A 23,214-nucleotide genomic window follows, 5' to 3' on the forward strand; every position below is an offset into this window, starting at 1 on the left:
TATGTGGGAAGGCTGGGCTCCTTAGTAAGGGCGTGGGGGGAGGTCGGACTGCTCCATAGGATCCTGTGAGGAGGCCAGGCCCCTCGATAGGTGTTTGAGATGAGGATCGGCCCTCCTACAAGGGCCTGTGGGGAACAGAATCCTTTATGAAGTGCTGTGTGGAGGCCACGCTCCTCTATAGGAGCCTGGGAGGGAGCTCGCTGCCCCCACTGAGGACCGGATGGGAGGCCAACGTCATCTCTGGGAACCGGGGAAGAATCCAAAATTCCCTGTAAGGGAGTGGCCAGGCCCCCCCTATAAGGACTGGCAGGGAGGCAAGGCTCATCTATGGAAGCCTAGGAGGAGGCCATGTTCCCTTCTATGGACCTGTGGAGGGATGGAGTTGTCATAAAATGGCCGCGGGGGGAGGGAGGGGCAGGCTGCTCCATAGGAGCCTGCGAGGAGGCCAAGCTCCCCTAAAGGGACTGGCAGGGAGGGAAAACTCTTCTATAGGAGCCTATTAGGATGCCAGCTTCCCCTATAGGGAACTGTGGAGGGGCCAGGCTATCCTTTAATGCCCCGGGGGCAGAAGGGGGTGGGGTGGGATGCTTCTCCATAGGAGTCTGGGAGAAGGCCAGGTTTCTATATAAGGATTTGTGGGGAGGGCAAGCTGCTTCTGTAGGAAATGCAGGGTGAAAAACCAAGCTCCTACTACTGAGGATGGGGAATGTGAGATCACTTCTTTCTGCTTGTGCTGTAGCAGGACCTGGAAGTGCCAAGCGAGTGGGGCAGCCTGTCCTGCAGTGCCTGAGGCATCTCCAGCCACAGTGGGGCTGCAGGCTCAGCCTGAGGGACCAGGTGTCACTGACCCTTCTGAGCACTGCCCAGGTGCTCAGCCGCTCAAGGGAGTCATCGCTCGAGCCGAGGCCAAGCCCCCCTGGAGCAGAAGTGATTTTAACCAGTCCCCACATGGATGGGACCCTGCAGAGCTCTGCCTCCTTGCAGAAGACATTGTAGTTGAGAACCTAATGATCTTAAACAGGTAATGTCCACTCTCGTAGGCCTTGTACATTGGGCTTGAGAAATCCCTTTCTTATCGATATCATCTGTAATTTATAATACGTGTGGGAAACGAAAATTGTGCATGGGTGAAAGCAGAGATGATCCTGACCAGGAGCCCATTGCACATTGTGGAGCTGGTGATCCCCTGAGCAGGCACAGGGCTGGTCTGCACTGCCCAAACCCTGTGGCTGCAGGATGAGCTTGGCCATCTCATGGTAACAGGGGGTTTAGGGGCAGCCCCTGCCTAATACTGACCCTTACACCAGCTGCCTGGCCCTGCCTCTATCTGGAAATGCAGCAAGAAGTTCTCATGTGAACTTCCTTCATGGATAATGCTGGTTTCTTGTGATGCTTTATATTTTTAGCTCAGAGGACCAAAAAGGAAGAGCTCTAACTCTGCCCGAAGGCAGCATGCCCAGCATCTGAAGGGACATAAGGTTTACATGCTATCTCTATCCCTCTTCTCATTTTGTCTTATTATAGAAGCTGTGGCCTCTCTTTCACTAGGGGGGAAAGCAGGAGCTGTGCAGCTGGTTATCAGGTTCTCTTCTTAGGCCGTTCACTTCTGTGTTTGTCTGGGAGGAGGAGAGACCCCTCTGGAGAGGCCTGTGAGGAAACTCAGCCTGACTCTAGGGGCCCAGGGGAAGGCTAAAGTCTTGGTGTGTTCTGTCCCAGAGCTGTTGCGGTATTGAGCACGTAGGAAGTAAAGGCTGAGCAAAGATATGCTCTTGTAGGCTTCCTTACAGGAGAAGGAACCTGAGCATCCTAGGGTACTTTGAAGGTGTACCATCCCAGACAAAAAAGTGAGTATGACATCTTTCAGAAGAAAGATAGCCACCACGCAAGTCTCAAAACTTAATCTTAAAAGATGTATTTGAGAACTAAGACCTACAGCAGGGTCCTTCAGCAGAATATCTGTACACTTGGGCTTTCAGAAACAAAAATGGACAACTGATTCCTTGCAATGTGCACTTTGCACAGTCCATTGTAATGCAGCAGGAGAGATGTTTAAGCTCACTGTCATCTTCTCCAGACAAGGAAATACAGTAAAAGCCCCAGGGACTGTCTGGCTTACACATGCACTGAAGTCACACAGATTCAACTTAAAGCACATCATACATCAGCAACTCCCGTTCCTCCAAAGTTAGTCATGGGGCACCAGGTTTAAACAGCTGAACTGTTTAAACTGAACTGGTCCCTTTATCCTCCATCCCTGTGTCATAAGGCATTGTGGAGCTACTTAAGCAATGCTGCACATGAGGATATATGAGAGAGACCAAAAATCTGGAAGCCCCTCACTGGGAGAGGTAGTTGAAGAGCTGAGCATCTTCTCCAAATTCTAAGCAACACTGCAGGTTGCAGGTTTGTGGCAGCACAGGCTGTCATTGGGTTGCTACACTGTGGGCTGCTACACCAGGCAAGATGCAGATCACCTTCCACTAATAGCACTTAAGCCTGGAGCACATCTACAGCTAAGCCAGACACGTAGCATATTGTTGGTGCTCCTCTAAGAGAGCTTCCCTGAAAGACATGGCCAAACTGAAACCTATATTACAAGCTTAATCACCATTAAAGAAGGACTTTAGAAACAGGGAGAAGCTTAATCTGAGATCTGAGTGGGATACGTCTGCCCTAACCATAAGCCAGTTTCCCAAAACATTGTGCAGCACTCCCCTCAGCACGTACGGCTTCTTGGTTATCTCCAGCCTCTTCCAGATGGTTGCACATTGGAAGAACTTGAAATTAAAAATTTCCTCTGACACAGAGGGTCCCCTGCATCTGGGTCCATTGCTTAGATTCCTTTTCTTGCCCCGACTGTGAAGATGGGATATCTGTCCAAGCAGTTTGCTGATCAAAGGCAAAGATTTGTAATAGGCGCTTTCTGAATGTGCAAATAATTATCTGAGTCCTCAAACACTTTGCTGAAACGGAGCACTTCCGCTCTGTGTGGCTGCTCTGAGAAACGGTCTCTAGGTAAAAACTTAAGCTCAGGGTAGACACAACAGTGAAGCAGCTCTTTATTCATGTTTCTGCAAAAACAGGTGTCCTAGCAAGTAGGCACACACAGCAAAAGCAGAACTATGATTTCCTATCCCATCCACAAGTTCCCTCCCTTGATTCCCCATTGCTTGGGTACTCCAAGGCTTACAGCCTATTCAGTGCTTATAATCTATATGCTAACTGTCCCGCCTCTGTTTATACCTTCCCTTACTCAACTTTGTACGCCCCTTCCTCTTATTTATTAACCACATCATTATTAACCACATAATCCTTTTCCGGTACAATTCTCTAACTCTTTGGGAGACATGTGGTACCCCAACTTACTGTTTAACCAGCCTGCACCTGCTTAGTTTGTGCATAGAGAGTATTCTTTTTAACCTCGCAGTGAATCTTTCATCTAGAGGTGACATTGGCTTTAACCACAGAGTGTGTCTTTTTGAGTTACTATATCTCAAACCCTTTCTTTCATTCCCTTAGTAACTTAGCCCCAGCCCCAGTATTGAAAACTCTCAATATTGCAAAGCCTTCATATTGATCTTAAAGCTCTAATATTGGAAAGCCTTAATATTGCAAAGCCCCATCTCCAGTTCTGTGAAAACAACACTGTTTCTCTCACAATTCCCCCTTCCTCTTATTTATACCGGTTTTGGATTTCACACTTTCCATAAAGAAATGCCTCATATGTCGCTTCCAGTCTGGATAAAATAATTTCACGGTTTTGGTCTAAAGATAAGTCGTCCCAATCATCTTCACTTTTTTATTATTTTTGTTTTAATCTAAAGCATTTATCAGAGTAGGGTGGCGTTCCCATGAGCATTTGTTTTAACAGAGTTGTTTCAAGAAGTTGTACATGTCTTCCTATATATGGAATTAGGTAGCACCTTATAGCTATTAATACACATGCTGCTACAATTACAGAAGTAAAAACTGATACCACCATTCCTCTCCGTTTTCCAAACCAGGATTCTAACCATCCTGTTAAGGAAGTATCTGTTCTCGTATTTTCAGCGTATTCTTCTGCCAAGGTAGTGAGGCCTTGTAAGGCTTTGCTTATGGCTCCATCTGGTGTTGTATTATTTGGAATAAATGTGCAACACGTATTCCCTAGCATTATGCATACTCCTCCTTTTTCAGCTAATATATCTAAAACTATTCTATTTTCACTGTATATTTGACCCATTCTACCCAGGCATTTGTATTTCTATATCCAGTTTCTCTTTCAAACATCTACTTCAAATGTTTAATTGCAATTACATTTACTACTTTAGGATTATGAGGTGGAGTCCATGTCCACACCGATGGAGGAATGGTAGTGTCCCCAGGCTGGCCACATTCATTCCTCTTTGGCTCCCAAGCCACTCTTCTAAATCTAGCAATTGAATCCCCTCTTGTCACATCTGCCCCTACACCATGAACTTGGCTTATTTCCCCTCCAGCACTTGCAATAGCAAGTGCTACGGGACCACACTCTAACCCCCCACAGTCAGATTCTATGTGACCTTTAAACATCATAATTTTACTTTTTAGAGATTTTCCCTAAGCACTGGGTGAGATCCACCCGTGCAAGCCAGTTGTAAACCAAACATCACTCCACCCAGGACAAGGTGATTCCCAGTATGGTTGGAGACAATACTCTGGGTATAAATATTTACCGCAACTTACTGTTTAACCAGCCTGCACTGGTTTAGTTTCATAGGTTGTACGTAGATAGTATTCTTTTTAACCACAGAGTGTGTCTTTCATCTAGAGATGACACTGTCTTGAACCACAGAGCGTATCTTTTTGAGTAAGTATATCTCAAACCCTTTCTTTCGTTGCCTTAGGAACTTAATCCCAGACCTAGTATTGAAAACTCTCATTCTTGCAAAGCCTTACTATTGATCTTAAAGCTCTAAAATGGGAAAGTCTTAATATTGTAAAGCCCCATCCCCAATTATGCAAAAACAACACTGTTTCTCTCACAGCTGGGAGTAACTGGAAACATCACCAAACTGGCCAGACCAACAGTGTCTTCTGCCTGGAGAACCTACAAACAGGATCAAGAGCATCTAGAGATGTAGCCGTCAACTCTGGCATAACCAGGCTCACCTGAAAGAGAAAACACAAAAAAATTAGGTCTGCTTATGAGAAGTGCTCATTACAAGTCTCTACACAGGACAGAAACACTGGCCACCTGTGTTAAAGGGATGGGAGGCAATGGTGGGTGAGGCTGAAAGAGATGTCTTGATTCTATGATTCTATGATTTGCCTAACAACCAAAGCATTTTACCAAGTTCCATCAAACTGCAGAGACTGGTGGGATCCCAAGCTTGGACATCCTTAAGCTCCAGAAATGCCTACATACAGGGCTTTGACCAGAACTTCTCCTTAGTGAAACCTTGTCTCCAAAGTCAGAGTCCAGCTTCTCAGCATCTTTCAGGGGGGACCGGGCATCGCTGTCAGCTAAACCATTCCCTTTAGAGAGGGAAAGCTCATGATCTGACGGGGAAGAGCAAAAACAGAGCTCTTCTGTGGAACCAGAAGCCCCATAAAGCAAGTAATTCTGGCACACTGGTCGGGGTGGGTAGAGAAGCCCTCCTGCACAGTAGAAAAGACAGAGCCGAAGATCTGCATGGCTCTGTGCTCCCCAGCTGCCCTGCCAGAGCTGGTGGGAAGGCCAGAGGTTAGGCCAGCCTGGGCTTTACGGAGACCTGATACCAAGGCATGTCATGGGGGGCTGACATGAAATTGTTGATCCACTCACACTCCTGGGTCTCAACTGAATCAACACAGACAAAAGAGCCCTAACTTCTGTGAGAAGAGAGCAAATCTCCTCTATTCTGATCTCTTCTCATCCCACTACAAATATTCCTGTCCACAGCAAGGAGCAGGTGATGTTGTTCTTCTGCAGGAAAGAGGGTAACCATGAGTCATAGAATCATAGAACCGATTAGGTTGGAAAACAACTCGTCCAGAGAAGAAGTCATCCCTTTACACACCCGGGTACTTCAAAGATGAGCGTTAAGTTCAGGAGGGTCAGCAGGACCAACGTGGAAGGGGTCACTCAGCACACCACTGCCTCTGAGGAGACGAAGATCTGCCTTCCAAAGGGCACTTCATGTTCCGTAGGTACCCCGTGGTCCTGCAATCTCAGCTGACTTCTCTCCCACAACTATGGTGCAATAAAAAAGCTTTGGGGATCTATGAAAGCAAAGTGTCTTGACTCGTTTGTGTTCCCTCTCTTTCTTGTCCATCCCTTTTCCAAGCAGTTTTAAGCCCAAGTCTTTTGAAATGTGCTGTCTGGTATAGCTCAGTTTCATGAGCCTGAAAGACAGCTTTTCCTCCCACATGTACATATGCACTTGTTACCACTTGCAGTTGGCAAGCTTGCAGCAGACATGGGCTAAAACCTCAAACTCTGCACTTCCTGTCCATAGTATCACAGAATCATAGAATAGTTAGGGTTGGAAAGGACCTTCAGTTCATCTAGTTCCAACCCCCTGCCATGGGCAGGGACACCTCGCAATAAACCATGCCACCCTAGACTGTGTCCAGCCTGGCTTTGAACACTGCCAGGGATGGAGCATTCACAACTTTCTTGGGCAACCCATTCCAGGCCTCACCACCTTCACAGTAAAGAACTTCTTCCTTATATTTAACCTGAACTTCCCCTGTTTATGTTTGAAGTCATTACCCCTTGTCCTATCACTACAGTCCCTAATGAAGAGTTCCTCCCCAGCATCCTTGTGGGCCCCTTTCAGGCACTGGAATCTGGTAGGAGGTCTCCACACAGCATTCTCCTCTCCAGGATAAACAGCCACAACTCTCTCAGCCTGCCTTTATATGCGAGGTGCTCCAGCCCCCTTGTCATCCTCATGGCCCTCCTCTGGACTTGCCCTAACAGCTCCATGTCCTTTTTATGTTGAGGACACCAGAACTGTACACAATACTCCAAGTGAGGTCTCACGAGAACAGAGTACAGGAGCCGGATCACCTCCTTCAACCCTTGGTTACACATCGCAGACAGTCGCAAGACACAGGTCAGCAGCAGAGCATCATCATGGTCCTCTTGCCACCTGCTCTGGACTTCCCTAGCACTTGCTGGAAGTCTGGCTAGACCATTTTGCTATGAGACAGTCTGCTTTAGACTGATACATCTGCTCAGACGGGTTCGCATGCTACCACGTGAGATACATGGTGAAGGGCTGCTGGCACACTGGGTTCCCATGGAGATGGCTTCACCCAGCTTGCATTCCCAGTGTGTCAGCACCTTCTGCTGCAAACTCATTTAAAGTCCTTCAGAGTTTCAGAGTCTGCTAGGTGATGTCATGGCTGTAGGACACACTGGCCTTAAGTCACTGAGTACCTGCAAGTGACGACGGCTGTTCAGGATAATGGCCACAACAAACGTGCAAACAGGTTAATGGTCAAAAAGGTCACTGCTTTGATTCTGTTACTTTGAAAAGGTAGTGGAAGGAAAAATAAATACAGAAGAGTGAAAACCATGAAATGGTGGGACCTTAAATGCAGAAGGCAAGCCGAAGACACACACAGGGCTAGCTGCAACATGTCCTGCAGCTTCACTGCCAGGGCAACAGAGAGAAGGCAGATCTGTGCCATCCCGGACCCCTGCAGCGAGGAGTGGACATCCAGAGGACCACACTGCCACGTGAAGGTGTTTGGGGAATTTTACCTCACAACCTTTGACGTGCTCTTTGCCATTCTTCCCGGATCTTCTCCGGTGTGGTAACGCTCTGCTGGTAACTCCTGCCTGTGAGAGAAATCACACTCTCATCTGATTAACATTGATTAAAAAGACCCTTTGCTGGAAGGCAGTACACGAAATGCAAATTGGCAGGGACATCAGGGAGAAAGCAGCAGTAATGTGTGAGCTCAGCTATGGATGTGCACTGCAAGGAAATGCAGAGCTGTGCAGCAAGGTGGAGGGTCATGCACCAGAGAAACTATGAGAAACTGGAAATAGGCTATGAAGCCATGGCATGGCTCTTGAGTGAGCTCCGCCTCCAGTATGTTGAGCATGAGTTTCTGAGGAGCCTGACCTGACCCAGGAGCTGGAGCTCACTCAAGAGCCATGCCACGGCTTCACACCTCCTGCCCCAGGAAACACTCCCCTCCAAAGCCTGCATTTCCACACTCACCAGAGTCTTCTGGTGATGATTTCATCTGAGCCAGACTGAGGAACAGCTGCCAAAACTGGGAAAGAGAAGAAAGCTACAGCAGAGCAAACGTGCATCACCAACGGTATTGAAGCCCAGCTAGAGAACATTGCCAGCCCTTCCATCTCACCCCCAAACCCAGAGCTGGGAAAAGAGTTATGGGGCAGGAGAGCTCCAAGAACATACACCCTTCCTGTCCCACGGCCACCCACCTCCCTATACCGTCTCCTGCTGCTTCTCTGTAACCATGTTTGCGTTGTGGGGCACAACAGCTTGTTGTGTTCCGCCTCATCCTTATCCTTGCAGCACTGCTCATGAAGGTGCTTGGCCTAGGAGAGCCAACAAACAGGGCAGGACCGTGTTAGCAAGCAATGAGTTGCTATTAAAGCTCATGTACGTAGCTCTGGAGGAAAACACAGCCTCCAAGTGAAGAGGTGGCCAAAGGCTGCCCGCAGAACAGGGGACAGCACACAAGGCCCCCAGTGCCCTACTGCTTGACCAAAACTGACCTCACAAGACAAGCTGCTCATCATTTGGCATGAAAACCTCATAGCAATCGAGTTCTTGACATCTAAATCACTCTTATCCAACCGTGCAAGGCTGCTACCAGCAATGTCCCTGGTGTACTCTTCAGTTTTTCAGAGCCCACTATGGAGACTTTAATGTGACAGTCTTCCTCTGCTGCAGCTCTTGATGTAGTGTCTGCAGGAAATGAAGCAAAGGAAAACCCTCATATTTAAGACGGAGCCAGCACTGTGCGCGTGTGTTAGCAGTGTTAAACCATATAGCAAGAAAGAGCAGCATGTCTACTTTACTTCCACGGTCTTCTAGTACTGCAGATTCCTGGTTTTGTGAATCGCCTCCATTATCAGCTCTGTGAAGACAACAAAGCCAGAGTCAACACATTACTGACCATCAAAGCTCCACAATGGACTATGTGACTTAGGAAAGGAAGAGGCACAGTACAAACTCAGATTGCCTTAAGGACCTATGTTCCCCTAAAGCATCTTCACAGAACACACCTTTTACACTTCTAGCTAAGCCTCCACCTGTCTAAGCAAAGGAACTCTACAAACAAAATCCACCAATATATAGTACTGTATCATCTCCATAGAAGCTAGGGAAATTGGGAAGCGAACTCCCTTCTGCTGTGTCCAAATTTGCAGCAGTTTGCTCTCATTTTCCAGACAAAGGAATCTGAAGCCAGAAGAGGTTAAAAGGCTTGCCAATTTTGGCAAAGCCTATGGACATCACGCAACACTATACATATGAGATACATGTATACATGCTTTAAGAACATTGCCGGCTGAGGCTGGTGTCTCTGGAGCTGAGCCCCTGCGATAGGCATCCACAAAAGGCACCCAAAGGAGAAGATGTGGCAGTTAGAAGAAGGAAGTCAGAGCTTCAGCAGCAGGGTTTCAACATATGGGAAGGAGCTCAGGACTTCCCAGCAGCGGCAGGCACTGGGAGCATGCAGGGGGCTGGGGCATAATGGGAGACATGAGCCAGGAGCCAGGATTCATCACCAAGGATGGTGATGGATCAACACCCTGACCTTCTTCCAATGCTATTTTTCTTTTCCCTGAATTCCTCCATTTTCATTGCTTCTTCCCAAAGGGCTTGTGCCAGCTAGATCTGACCTTGTCCCACACTGTATCTCTGCAAAGAAAAGAAAGTTTCATATATAGAGAGACATAAACAAATATACATACATATATATCTATATACATATACACATACACACATACATGAAAAGGCCCTGTTGTTCAAATCAACTGCTCTAGCTGACATCAAACTGACCCCATAGCACACCCACCTTTGCAGGAACATATAAATGCAGCATGACTTTTGAAGCAGCATCCAAGCAGCATTACCTATGTCAGCGTCAGTCCTGCTGGGGGCCACCTTTCAGTATAAGAAAACTGGTATCAAGAAGTTATTCAAGCAAGCACAGTCACATCTGCCCCTCACCCCAATGAATTCAGCCAGGTTTCAACACACAGCAACCTGAAGCAAAGAGTTGCCCCAGGTTAGCACACAGCAAGCTGGGGCACAGAAAAACTGATACTAAAAAAGACCTCAGGAAAATCCTGCTGAAAGTGAGTGGCCCTTCTGCAGAACAACACCCCAGCAAGCTCATCGAGGGATATAGGCCAAGTGTAGTTCACGATTCAAGCCCCAGAGCTGTTTCAAACCCACAGCTATGAATAGCCAGCTGCTTCGACAGCAGAGCCATGCTGGGGAGGTTCACCAAAGGTCAGGGCAGCAGACAAACGTGGCTGTGGCAGAGAGGGGACTCAGCAGAGGAGAACAGAGGGCCAGCCCTCGGTGTAGGGATGCTGCCCACCATGTGTACATGAAAATGAAGGGACAATGTAAGGTGGCCAAAGCATCGTCTTGTACATGTTCTGATTAGAACTGTGGAGTCATTTAGGCTGGAAAAGACCTTTAAGATTATTTAGTCCAGCCGTTTACCCTACGCTGTCAAATCCACCACTAAACCGTGTCCCGAAGTGCCACATCTGCACATCTTCTAAACACCTCCAGGGATGGTGACTCCACCACTGCCCTGGGCAGCCTGTTCCGGTGCTTGACAACCCTCTTGGGGAAGAAATTGTTCCTAATACTCAGTCTAAACTTTACCTGCTGCAACTTGAGGTCCTTTCCTCTTGTGCTATCACTTCGTATTTTGGAAAGCAGACAGACCCCCACCTCACAACCTCCCTTCAGGTGATAGAATCACTGCAGTATAGTCACTAAATCCTGGCCAGGGCCTAGAAAAGTCTGAGAAATTCAAGTGTTAAATATGCATCGCAGGGCAGAGGAACCTCTGGCAGATCCCACAGTTATCGGCTTGATAGTACAGGAACGTGTATTTGCACAACTACCGCGCATCCACCCAAATCATGTACATGGACTTGGGAAACAGAGATCATACACTACCTCCGAAGAATGTGTCACAGTGAGGATTATTAAGCTTAAGAGATTCAGGTAGAAGAAGAGCTATGTACCCAGGGGTTCAGGATTCTGTCTTCAAACAGTAGTTTGCAAGATAAATTTGTCAGCGAACATGTAAAAGCACTTCCTTTGCAGGAGTACCATCCTCGTTGCTGCATCCAGTATCAGTGGTGTCAGCTTAAGAGGGAACGAGCACGGTGCTAACAAAGTCCGTGTTTCAGAAAAGATAAAACCTGCCCTGCGTGGGGAGAGTCTGCTCTGACTTCATCGGTGGCTCCAGCCATGCTCTGCCACCAGCTAAAATCATGGAACCACAGCCACGAAATAAAACTTGTTCTGGAATCAGAGCCATTGCTGACACTTAGATCTGACCCTTGTTTTCCAGAACAGTGGTCAATTAATTCACCAATTTATTCTCAAAGGGCTTTGACAGCCAGGTCTTCACTGCCGTTCCTCTCTGGGGTGCAGCGTGCAACATGGAGGAGATTAGGCAATTAAGAGAAACATTTCCAATTTGACCCGGCTCTGAGGCAAGATATTTCAGCTGAGATCATTCGACAAACTACCGAAATCCGGGCAGGGACACCTTCCACTAGACCAGGGTGCTCTAAGCCCTGTCCAGCCTGGCCTTGAACACTGCCAGAGATGGAACATGTCTTCCAGCAGCAGACAAACAAACACGGCCACAAACACGGCCTGGAGCTGACAGCCTCTCTGCCGCTTTAAACCCACTCAGGAAGAGCCCCGACCACGAGACAAAGTGCTGACGAGCGCCCCGCGGCGTGCAACAACCCTGCAGACCCCTCCCCGGCGCTCTAAGCTCACCGGACCCACCACAACCGGGAGGCGGCGCAGCCAGCCCGGGCGAGGACCCCAGGAACCTCACCCGGAACCCATCCCCGCTGCCCCCCCGCACCTTGGGCCTGTTCTTGGCACGGGCCTTGCGGGGCGCCCTCACGGCCTCCAATATGCCCATGCTCTGCGTCACCACCGAGCCGCAGCCACGGGTACTGCGGCCGGAAGCAGGGAGAGATTGACACCGCCCCCAGCGGCTCCCTTCCAGTCAGCAGCGCGGTGGCTGCGTGAAGCACGGAAGGACTCAGCGCAGAACGCAGACCTGGGAGCGAGGAAATGGCCGCCCAGCCTGGGTGAGACAGGTCTTCTGTCAGGAGGGGAGCGGGCTTGCAGTAGGCTCAGATACGGGCTCCTATGTGGGAAGGCTGGGCTCCTTAGTAAGGGCGTGGGGGGAGGTCGGACTGCTCCATAGGATCCTGTGAGGAGGCCAGGCCCCTCGATAGGTGTTTGAGATGAGGATCGGCCCTCCTACAAGGGCCTGTGGGGAACAGAATCCTTTATGAAGTGCTGTGTGGAGGCCACGCTCCTCTATAGGAGCCTGGGAGGGAGCTCGCTGCCCCCACTGAGGACCGGATGGGAGGCCAACGTCATCTCTGGGAACCGGGGAAGAATCCAAACTTCTCTATAAGGGAGTGGCCAGGCTCCCCCTATAAGGACTGGCAGGGAGGCAAGGCTCATCTATGGAAGCCTAGGAGGAGGCCATGTTCCCTTCTATGGACCTGTGGAGGGATGGAGTTGTCATAAAATGGCCGCGGGGGGAGGGAGGGGCAGGCTGCTCCATAGGAGCCTGCGAGGAGGCCAAGCTCCCCTAAAGGGACTGGCAGGGAGGAAAAACTCTTCTATAGGAGCCTATTAGGATGCCAGCTTCCCCTATAGGGAACTGTGGAGGGGCCAGGCTATCCTTTAATGCCCCGGGGGCAGAAGGGGGTGGGGTGGGGTGGGATGCTTCTCCATAGGAGTCTGGGAGAAGGCCAGGTTTCTATATAAGGATTTGTGGGGAGGGCAAGCTGCTTCTGTAGGAAATGCAGGGTGAAAAACCAAGCTCCTACTACTGAGGATGGGGAATGTGAGATCACTTCTTTCTGCTTGTGCTGTAGCAGGACCTGGAAGTGCCACGCGAGTGGGGCAGCCTGTCCTGCAGTGCCTGAGGCATCTCCAGCCACAGTGGGGCTCCAGGCTCAGCCTGAGGGACCAGGTGTCACTGACCCTTCTGAGCACTGCCCAGGTGCTCAGCCGCTCAAGGGAGTCATCGCTCGAGCCGAGGCCAAGCCCCCCTGGAGCAGAAGTGATTTTAACCAGTCCCCACATGGATGGGACCCTGCAGAGCTCTGCCTCCTTGCAGAAGACATTGTAGTTGAGAACCTAATGATCTTAAACAGGTAATGTCCACTCTCGTAGGCCTTGTACATTGGGCTTGAGAAATCCCTTTCTTATCGATATCATCTGTAATTTATAATACGTGTGGGAAACGAAAATTGTGCATGGGTGAAAGCAGAGATGATCCTGACCAGGAGCCCATTGCACATTGTGGAGCTGGTGATCCCCTGAGCAGGCACAGGGCTGGTCTGCACTGCCCAAACCCTGTGGCTGCAGGATGAGCTTGGCCATCTCATGGTAACAGGGGGTTTAGGGGTAGCCCCTGCCTAATACTGACCCTTACACCAGCTGCCTGGCCCTGCCTCTATCTGGAAATGCAGCAAGAAGTTCTCATGTGAACTTCCTTCATGGATAATGCTGGTTTCTTGTGATGCTTTATATTTTAGCTCAGAGGACCAAAAAGGAAGAGCTCTAACTCTGCCTGAAGGCAGCATGCCCAGCATCTGAAGGGACATAAGGTTTACATGCTATCTCTATCCCTCTTCTCATTTTGTCTTATTATAGAAGCTGTGGCCTCTCTTTCACTAGGGGGGAAAGCAGGAGCTGTGCAGCTGGTCATCAGGTTCTCTTCTTAGGCCGTTCACTTCTGTGTTTGTCTGGGAGGAGGAGAGACCCCTCTGGAGAGGCCTGTGAGGAAACTCAGCCTGACTCTAGGGGCCCAGGGGAAGGCTAAAGTCTTGGTGTGTTCTGTCCCAGAGCTGTTGTGGTATTGAGCACGTAGGAAGTAAAGGCTGAGCAAGGATATGCTCTTGTAGGCTTCCTTACAGGAGAAGGAACCTGAACATCCTAGGGTACTTTGAAGGTGTACCATCCCAGACAAAAAAGTGAGTATGACATCTTTCAGAAGAAAGATAGCCACCACGCAAGTCTCAAAACTTAATCTTAAAAGATGTATTTGAGAACTAAGACCTACAGCAGGGTCCTTCAGCAGAATATCTGTACACTTGGGCTTTCAGAAACAAAAATGGACAACCGATTCCTTGCAATGTGCACTTTGCACAGTCCATTGTAATGCAGCAGGAGAGATGTTTAAGCTCACTGTCATCTTCTCCAGACAAGGAAATACAGTAAAAGCCCCAGGGACTGTCTGGCTTACACATGCACTGAAGTCACACAGATTCAACTTGAAGCACATCATACATCAGCAACTCCCGTTCCTCCAAAGTTAGTCACGGGGCACCAGGTTTAAACAGCTGAACTGTTTAAACTGAACTGGTCCCTTTATCCTCCATCCCTGTGTCATAAGGCATTGTGGAGCTACTTAAGCAATGCTGCACATGAGGATATATGAGAGAGACCAAAAATCTGGAAGCCCCTCACTGGGAGAGGTAGTTGAAGAGCTGAGCATCTTCTCCAAATTCTAAGCAACACTGCAGGTTGCAGGTTTGTGGCAGCACAGGCTGTCACTGGGTTGCTACACTGTGGGCTGCTACACCAGGCAAGATGCAGATCACCTTCCACTAATAGCACTTAAGCCTGGAGCACATCTACAGCTAAGCCAGACACGTAGCATATTGTTGGTGCTCCTCTAAGAGAGCTTCCCTGAAAGACATGGCCAAACTGAAACCTATATTACAAGCTTAATCACCATTAAAGAAGGACTTTAGAAACAGGGAGAAGCTTAATCTGAGATCTGAGTGGGATACGTCTGCCCTAACCATAAGCCAGTTTCCCAAAACATTGTGCAGCACTCCCCTCAGCACGTACGGCTTCTTGGTTATCTCCAGCCTCTTCCAGATGGTTGCACATTGGAAGAACTTGAAATTAAAAACTTCCTCTGACACAGAGGGCCCCTGCATCTGGGTCCATTGCTTAGATTCCTTTTCTTGCCCCGACTGTGAAGATGGGATATCTGTCCAAGCAGTTTGCTGATCAAAGGCAAAGATTTGTAATAGGCGCTTTCTGAATGTGCAAATAATTATCTGAGTCCTCAAACACTTTGCTGAAACGGAGCACTTCCGCTCTGTGTGGCTGCTCTGAGAAACGGTCTCTAGGTAAAAACTTAAGCTCAGGGTAGACACAACAGTGAAGCAGCTCTTTATTCATGTTTCTGCAAAAACAGGTGTCCTAGCAAGTAGGCACACACAGCAAAAGCAGAACTATGATTTCCTATCCCATCCACAAGTTCCCTCCCTTGATTCCCCATTGCTTGGGTACTCCAAGGCTTACAGCCTATTCAGTGCTTATAATCTATATGCTAACTGTCCCGCCTCTGTTTATACCTCCCCTTACTCGACTTTGTACGCCCCTTCCTCTTATTTATTAACCACATCATTATTAACCACATAATCCTTTTCCGGTACAATTCTCTAACTCTTTGGGAGACATGTGGTACCCCAACTTACTGTTTAACCAGCCTGCACCTGCTTAGTTTGTGCATAGAGAGTATTCTTTTTAACCTCGCAGTGAATCTTTCATCTAGAGGTGACATTGGCTTTAACCACAGAGTGTGTCTTTTTGAGTTACTATATCTCAAACCCTTTCTTTCATTCCCTTTTAACTTAGCCCCAGCCCCAGTATTGAAAACTCTCAATATTGCAAAGCCTTCATATTGATCTTAAAGCTCTAATATTGGAAAGCCTTAATATTGCAAAGCCCCATCTCCAGTTCTGTGAAAACAACACTGTTTCTCTCACAATTCCCCCTTCCTCTTATTCATACCGGTTTTGGATTTCACACTTTCCATAAAGAAATGCCTCATATGTCGCTTCCAGTCTGGATAAAATAATTTCACGGTTTTGGTCTAAAGATAAGTCGTCCCAATCATCTTCACTTTTTTATTATTTTTGTTTTAATCTAAAGCATTTATCAGAGTAGGGTGGCGTTCCCATGAGCATTTGTTTTAACAGAGTTGTTTCAAGAAGTTGTACATGTCTTCCTATATATGGAATTAGGTAGCACCTTATAGCTATTAATACACATGCTGCTACAATTACAGAAGTAAAAACTGATACCACCATTCCTCTCCGTTTTCCAAACCAGGATTCTAACCATCCTGTTAAGGAAGTATCTGTTCTCGTATTTTCAGCCCATTCTTCTGCCAAGGTAGTGAGGCCTTGTAAGGCTTTGCTTATGGCTCCATCTGGTGTTGTATTATTTGGAATAAATGTGCAACACGTATTCCCTAGCATTATGCATACTCCTCCTTTTTCAGCTAATATATCTAAAACTATTCTATTTTCACTGTATATTTGACCCATTCTACCCAGGCATTTGTATTTCTATATCCAGTTTCTCTTTCAAACATCTACTTCAAATGTTTAATTGCAATTACATTTACTACTTTAGGATTATGAGGTGGAGTCCATGTCCACACCGATGGAGGAATGGTAGTGTCCCCAGGCTGGCCACATTCATTCCTCTTTGGCTCCCAAGCCACTCTTCTAAATCTAGCAATTGAATCCCCTCTTGTCACATCTGCCCCTACACCATGAACTTGGCTTATTTCCCCTCCAGCACTTGCAATAGCAAGTGCTACGGGACCACACTCTAACCCCCCACAGTCAGATTCTATGTGACCTTTAAACATCATAATTTTACTTTTTAGAGATTTTCCCTAAGCACTGGGTGAGATCCACCCGTGCAAGCCAGTTGTAAACCAAACATCACTCCACCCAGGACAAGGTGATTCCCAGTATGGTTGGAGACAATACTCTGGGTATAAATATTTACCGCAACTTACTGTTTAACCAGCCTGCACTGGTTTAGTTTCATAGGTTGTACGTAGATAGTATTCTTTTTAACCACAGAGTGTGTCTTTCATCTAGAGATGACACTGTCTTGAACCACAGAGCGTATCTTTTTGAGTAAGTATATCTCAAACCCTTTCTTTCGTTGCCTTAGGAACTTAATCCCAGACCTAGTATTGAAAACTCTCATTCTTGCAAAGCCTTACTATTGATCTTAAAGCTCTAAAATGGGAAAGTCTTAATATTGTAAAGCCCCATCCCCAATTATGCAAAAACAACACTGTTTCTCTCACAGCTGGGAGTAACTGGAAACATCACCCAACTGGCCAGACCAACAGTGTCTTCTGCCTGGAGAACCTACAAACAGGATCAAGAGCATCTAGAGATGTAGCCGTCAACTCTGGCATAACCAGGCTCACCTGAAAGAGAAAACACAAAAAAATTAGGTCTGCTTATGAGAAGTGCTCATTACAAGTCTCTACACAGGACAGAAACACTGGCCACCTGTGTTAAAGGGATGGGAGGCAATGGTGGGTGAGGCTGAAAGAGATGTCTTGATTCTATGATTCTATGATTTGCCTAACAACCAAAGCATTTTACCAAGTTCCATCAAACTGCAGAGACTGGTGGGATCCCAAGCTTGGACATCCTTAAGCTCCAGAAATGCCTACATACAGGGCTTTGACCAGAACTTCTCCTTAGTGAAACCTTGTCTCCAAAGTCAGAGTCCAGCTTCTCAGCATCTTTCAGGGGGGACCGGGCATCGCTGTCAGCTAAACCATTCCCTTTAGAGAGGGAAAGCTCATGATCTGATGGGGAAGAGCAAAAACAGAGCTCTTCTGTGGAACCAGAAGCCCCATAAAGCAAGTAATTCTGGCACACTGGTCGGGGTGGGTAGAGAAGCCCTCCTGCACAGTAGAAAAGACAGAGCCGAAGATCTGCGTGGCTCTGTGCTCCCCAGCTGCCCTGCCAGAGCTGGTGGGAAGGCCAAAGGTTAGGCCAGCCTGGGCTTTACGGAGACCTGATACCAAGGCATGTCATGGGGGGCTGACATGAAGCCAGAGGGCACTGCGGAAATAGTTGATCCACTCACACTCCTGGGTCTCAACTGAATCAACACAGACAAAAGAGCCCTAACTTCTGTGAGAAGAGAGCAAATCTCCTCTATTCTGATCTCTTCTCGTCCCACTACAAAGATTCCTGTCCACAGCAAGGAGCAGGGGATTTTGTTCTTCTGCAGGAAAGAGGGTAACCATGAGTCATAGAATCATAGAACCGATTAGGTTGGAAAACAACTCGTCCAGAGAAGAAGTCATCCCTTTACACACCCGGGTACTTCAAAGATGAGCGTTAAGTTCAGGAGGGTCAGCAGGACCAACGTGGAAGGGGTCACTCAGCACACCAGTGCCTCTGAGGAGACTGCCTTCCTGAGGGCACTCCATGTTCCGTAGGTACCCCATGGTCCTGCAATCTCAGCTGACTTCTCTCCCACAACTATGGTGCAATAAAAAAGCTTTGGGGATCTATGAAAGCAAAGTGTCTTGACTCGTTTGTGTTCCCTCTCTTTCTTGCCCATCCCTTTTCCAAGCAGTTTTAAGCCCAAGTCTTTTGAAATGTGCTGTCTGGTATAGCTCAGTTTCATGAGCCTGAAAGACAGCTTTTCCTCCCACATGTACATATGCACTTGTTACCACTTGCAGTTGGCAAGCTTGCAGCAGACATGGGCTAAAACCTCAAACTCTGCACTTCCTGTCCATAGTATCACAGAATCATAGAATAGTTAGGGTTGGAAAGGACCTTAAGTTCATCTAATTCCAACCCCCTGCCATGGGCAGGGACACCTCGCAATAAACCATGCCACCCTAGACTGTGTCCAGCCTGGCTTTGAACACTGCCAGGAATGGAGCATTCACAACTTCCTTGGGCAACCCATTCCAGGCCTCACCACCTTCACAGTAAAGAACTTCTTCCTTATATTTAACCTGAACTTCCCCTGTTTATGTTTGAAGTCATTACCCCTTGTCCTATCACTACAGTCCCTAATGAAGAGTTCCTCCCCAGCATCCTTGTGGGCCCCTTTCAGGCACTGGAATCTGGTAGGAGGTCTCCACACAGCATTCTCCTCTCCAGGATAAACAGCCACAACTCTCTCAGCCTGCCTTTATATGCGAGGTGCTCCAGCCCCCTTGTCATCCTCATGGCCCTCCTCTGGACTTGCCCTAACAGCTCCATGTCCTTTTTATGTTGAGGACACCAGAACTGTACGCAATACTCCAAGTGAGGTCTCACGAGAACAGAGTACAGGAGCCGGATCACCTCCTTCAACCCTTGGTTACACATCGCAGACAGTTGCAAGACACAGGTCAGCAGCAGAGCATCATCATGGTCCTCTTGCCACCTGCTCTGGACTTCCCTAGCACCTGCTGGAAGTCCTGGGTAGACCATTTCGCTATGAGACAGTCTGCTTTAGACTGATACATCTGCTCAGACGGGTTCGCATGCTACCACGTGAGATACATGGTGAAGGGCTGCTGGCACACTGGGTTCCCATGGAGATGGCTTCACCCAGCTTGCATTCCCAGTGTGTCAGCACCTTCTGCTGCAAACTCATTTAAAGTCCTTCAGAGTTTCAGAGTCTGCTAGGTGGTGTCATGGCTGTAGGACACACTGGCCTTAAGTCACTGAGTACCTGCAAGTGACGACGGCTGTTCAGGATAATGGCCACAACAAACGTGCAAACAGGTTAATGGTCAAAAAGTTCACTGCTTTGATTCTGTTACTTTGAAAAGGTAGTGGAAGGAAAAATAAATACAGAAGAGTGAAAACCATGAAATGGTGGGACCTTAAATGCAGAAGGCAAGCCGAAGACACACACAGGGCTAGCTGCAACATGTCCTGCAGCTTCACTGCCAGGGCAACAGAGAGAAGGCAGATCTGTGCCATCCCGGACCCCTGCAGCGAGGAGTGGACATCCAGAGGACCACACTGCCACGTGAAGGTGTTTGGGGAATTTTACCTCACAACCTTTGACGTGCTCTTTGCCATTCTTCCCGGATCTTCTCCAGTGTGGTAACGCTCTGCTGGTAACTCCTGCCTGTGAGAGAAATCACACTCTCATCTGATTAACATTGATTAAAAAGACCCTTTGCTGGAAGGCAGTACACGAAATGCAAATTGGCAGGGACATCAGGGAGAAAGCAGCAGTAATGTGTGAGCTCAGCTATGGACGTGCACTGCAAGGAAATGCAGAGCTGTGCAGAAGGTGGAGGGTCATGCACCAGAGAAACGGCAAGAAACTGGAAATAGGCTATGAAGCCATGGCATGGCTCTTGAGTGAGCTCCGCCTCCGGTATGTTGAGCATGAGTTTCTGAGGAGCCTGACCTGACCCAGGAGCTGGAGCTCACTCAAGAGCCATGCCACGGCTTCACACCTCCTGCCCCAGGAAACACTCCCCTCCAAAGCCTGCATTTCCACACTCACCAGAGTCTTCTGGTGATGATTTCAACTGAGCCAGACTGAGGAACAGCTGCCAAAACTGGGAGAGAGAAGAAAGCTACAGCAGAGCAAACGTGCATCACCAACGGTATTGAAGCCCAGCTAGAGAACATTGCCAGCCCTTCCATCTCACCCCCAAACCCAGAGCTGGGAGAAGAGTTATGGGGCAGGAGAGCTCCAAGAACATACACCCTTCCTGTCCCACGGCCACCCACCTCCCTATACCGTCTCCTGCTGCTTCTCTGTAACCATGTTTGTGTTGTGGGGCACAACAGCTTGTTGTGTTCCGCCTCATCCTTATCCTTGCAGCACTGCTCATGAAGGTGCTTGGCCTAGGAGAGCCAACAAACAGGGCAGGACCGTGTTACCAAGCAATGAGTTGCTATTAAAGCTCATGTACGTAGCTCTGGAGGAAAACACAGGCTCCAAGTGAAGAGGTGGCCAAAGGCTGCCCGCAGAACAGGGGACAGCACACAAGGCCCCCAGTGCCCTACTGCTTGACCAAAACTGACCTCACAAGACAAGCTGCTCTTCATTTGGCATGAAAACCTCATAGCAATCGAGTTCTTGACATCTAAATCACTCTTATCCAACCGTGCAAGGCTGCTACCAGCAATGTCCCTGGTGTACTCTTCAGTTTTTCAGAGCCCACTATGGAGACTTTAATGTGACAGTCTTCCTCTGCTGCAGCTCTTGATGTAGTGTCTGCAGGAAATGAAGCAAAGGAAAACCCTCATATTTAAGACGGAGCCAGCACTGTGCGCGTGTGTTAGCACTGTTAAACCATATAGCAAGAAAGAGCAGCATGTCTACTTTACTTCCACGGTCTTCTAGTACTGCAGATTCCTGGTTTTGTGAATCGCCTCCATTATCAGCTCTGTGAAGACAACAAAGCCAGAGTCAACACATTACTGACCATCAAAGCTCCACAATGGACTATGTGACTTAGGAAAGGAAGAGGCACAGTACAAACTCAGATTGCCTTAAGGACCTATGTTCCCCTAAAGCATCTTCACAGAACACACCTTTTACACTTCTAGCTAAGCCTCCACCTGTCTAAGCAAAGGAACTCTACAAACAAAATCCACCAATATATAGTACTGTATCATCTCCATAGAAGCTAGGGAAATTGGGAAGCGAACTCCCTTCTGCTGTGTCCAAATTTGCAGCAGTTTGCTCTCATTTTCCAGACAAAGGAATCTGAAGCCAGAAGAGGTTAAAAGGCTTGCCAATTTTGGCAAAGCCTATGGACATCACGCAGCACTATACATATGAGATACAGGTATACATGCTTTAAGAACATTGCCGGCTGAGGCTGGTGTCTCTGGAGCTGAGCCCCTGCGATAGGCATCCACAAAAGACACCCAAAGGAGATGTGGCAGTGTCGTGGTTTAAACCAATCCACACAGGTCGTCCACTCACCCCCCCCCCCCCGACCCTCCCCACTCCCGGAGGGATGGGGAGGAAAATCAGGAGAATGTAACTCCCACGGGTTGAGATAAGAACAGCCCAGTAACTAAGGTATAACACAAACCACTGCTGCTACCACAAATGATAATATTGATAAGAGAAAATAACAAGAGAATACGATACCACCGCCGAACGAGTTCGACCCCCCCCCGAAGAGCCAGAGCCTGCCCCTTCCGGGTAACTTCCAGTTCCCCCTCCAGGCATGACGTGCTATGGTATGGAATACCTCCTTGGCTAGTTCGGGTCAGGTGCCCTGTCTCTGCTTCCTCACGGCCTCCCTCGTCCCCAGCAGAGCATGAGACTCACAGAGTCCTTGGCCAGAATAAACATTACCTAGCAACAATTAAAAACAATCGGTATTATCAGCTCTCTGCCCAGGCTGGAAGTCAAAACACAGGGCTTGCACCAGTTACTAAGAAGGAGCAAAACGGCTCCTGGTAAACCCAGGACAGGCAGTTAGAAGAAGGAAGTCAGAGCTTCAGCAGCAGGGTTTCAACATATAGGAAGGAGCTCAGGACTTCCCAGCAGTGGCAGACACTGGAAGCATGCAGGGGGCTGGGGCATGATGGGAGACATGAGCCAGGAGCCAGGATTCATCACCAAGGATGGTGATGGATCAACACCCTGACCTTCTTCCAATGCTATTTTTCTTTTCCCTGAATTCCTCCATTTTCATTGCTTCTTCCCAAAGGGCTTGTGCCAGCTAGATCTGACCTTGTCCCACACTGTATCTCTGCAAAGAAAAGAAAGTTTCATATATAGAGAGACATAAACAAATATACATACATATATATCTATATACATATACACATACACACATACATGAAAAGGCCCTGTTGTTCAAATCAACTGCTCTAGCTGACATCAAACTGACCCCATAGCACACCCACCTTTGCAGGAACATATAAATGCAGCATGACTTTTGAAGCAGCATCCAAGCAGCATTACCTATGTCAGCGTCAGTCCTGCTGGGGGCCACCTTTCAGTATAAGAAAACTGGTATCAAGAAGTTATTCAAGCAAGCACAGTCACATCTGCCCCTCACCCCAATGAATTCAGCCAGGTTTCAACACACAGCAACCTGAAGCAAAGAGTTGCCCCAGGTTAGCACACAGCAAGCTGGGGCACAGAAAAACTGATACTAAAAAAGACCTCAGGAAAATCCTGCTGA

At 48.1% G+C, this 23,214-nt stretch overlaps 1 protein-coding gene and 3 long non-coding RNA genes across 15 annotated transcripts in view; 2 read left to right on the forward strand and 2 right to left on the reverse strand.

Annotated features, from left to right (window-relative positions):
• LOC136005798 (uncharacterized) overlaps positions 1 to 6,244 on the forward strand; it is a 6,586-nt gene extending 342 nt beyond the window's left edge. The window contains exons 2-3 of the long non-coding RNA XR_010608902.1: positions 740 to 1,021; positions 5,007 to 6,244. This is a non-coding gene — a long non-coding RNA (uncharacterized LOC136005798). The remainder of the gene's footprint in view (positions 1 to 739; positions 1,022 to 5,006) is intronic.
• On the reverse strand, positions 6,146 to 12,299 carry LOC136005797 (proline-serine-threonine phosphatase-interacting protein 2-like). Of its 7 annotated transcripts, none has more exons than XM_065663651.1 (8): positions 12,073 to 12,299; positions 10,842 to 10,982; positions 10,015 to 10,103; positions 8,708 to 9,857; positions 8,411 to 8,527; positions 8,181 to 8,235; positions 7,715 to 7,792; positions 6,146 to 6,193 (listed from the first exon to the last, which is right to left on the reverse strand). In XM_065663651.1, the coding sequence occupies exons 4-7, from the start codon at positions 8,747 to 8,749 to the stop codon at positions 7,716 to 7,718; spliced, it is 291 nt and encodes a 96-aa protein (XP_065519723.1). In that variant the 5' UTR covers positions 8,750 to 9,857; positions 10,015 to 10,103; positions 10,842 to 10,982; positions 12,073 to 12,299; the 3' UTR covers positions 6,146 to 6,193; position 7,715. The 7 variants fall into 7 exon arrangements, 2 of the variants coding, with proteins under 2 accessions (XP_065519723.1, XP_065519722.1); XR_010608900.1 differs by lacking the exon at positions 6,146 to 6,193 and having other exon boundaries at positions 7,357 to 7,792; positions 8,708 to 8,900; positions 9,014 to 9,857; XR_010608901.1 differs by lacking the exon at positions 6,146 to 6,193 and having other exon boundaries at positions 7,357 to 7,792; positions 8,708 to 8,900; positions 9,009 to 9,857.
• On the forward strand, positions 11,780 to 18,613 carry LOC136005805 (uncharacterized). The gene is made up of 3 exons (XR_010608913.1): positions 11,780 to 12,304; positions 13,109 to 13,390; positions 17,373 to 18,613. It is a non-coding gene; the product is annotated as an uncharacterized LOC136005805 (long non-coding RNA).
• Positions 15,405 to 23,214, reverse strand: part of LOC136005809 (uncharacterized) — a 10,116-nt gene continuing 2,306 nt past the window's right edge. For 3 of the 6 annotated variants that reach the window (XR_010608925.1, XR_010608921.1, XR_010608920.1), the window contains 7 exons: positions 22,934 to 23,022; positions 22,673 to 22,776; positions 22,270 to 22,376; positions 21,392 to 21,450; positions 21,086 to 21,278; positions 20,559 to 20,905; positions 15,405 to 20,171 (listed from right to left, as the gene is read on the reverse strand). This is a non-coding gene — a long non-coding RNA (uncharacterized LOC136005809). Of the gene's footprint in view, positions 20,172 to 20,558; positions 20,906 to 21,085; positions 21,279 to 21,386; positions 21,451 to 22,269; positions 22,377 to 22,672; positions 22,777 to 22,933; positions 23,023 to 23,214 lie in introns of all 6 variants that reach the window. The other 3 variants (XR_010608922.1, XR_010608923.1, XR_010608924.1) reach the window with 3 other exon arrangements.

The sequence above is a fragment of the Lathamus discolor genome, chromosome Z, assembly GCF_037157495.1.
Source record: "Lathamus discolor isolate bLatDis1 chromosome Z, bLatDis1.hap1, whole genome shotgun sequence".
Lineage (NCBI taxonomy): Eukaryota > Metazoa > Chordata > Aves > Psittaciformes > Psittacidae > Lathamus > Lathamus discolor.

What these genes read in the sequence shown, in the direction of transcription:
- LOC136005797 (XM_065663651.1), bottom strand. Translation starts at nt 8,749, where the DNA reads ATGAGGTTTTCATGCCAAATGATGAGCAGCTTGTCTTGTGAG. An exon ending in GCAGGAGACGGTATAGGGAG is followed by an intron (nt 8,236 to 8,410) that starts GTGGGTGGCCGT and finishes TCTCTTTCCCAG; the next exon opens with TTTTGGCAGCTGTTCCTCAG. An exon ending in ATCATCACCAGAAGACTCTG is followed by an intron (nt 7,793 to 8,180) that starts GTGAGTGTGGAA and finishes TTTCTCTCACAG; the next exon opens with GCAGGAGTTACCAGCAGAGC.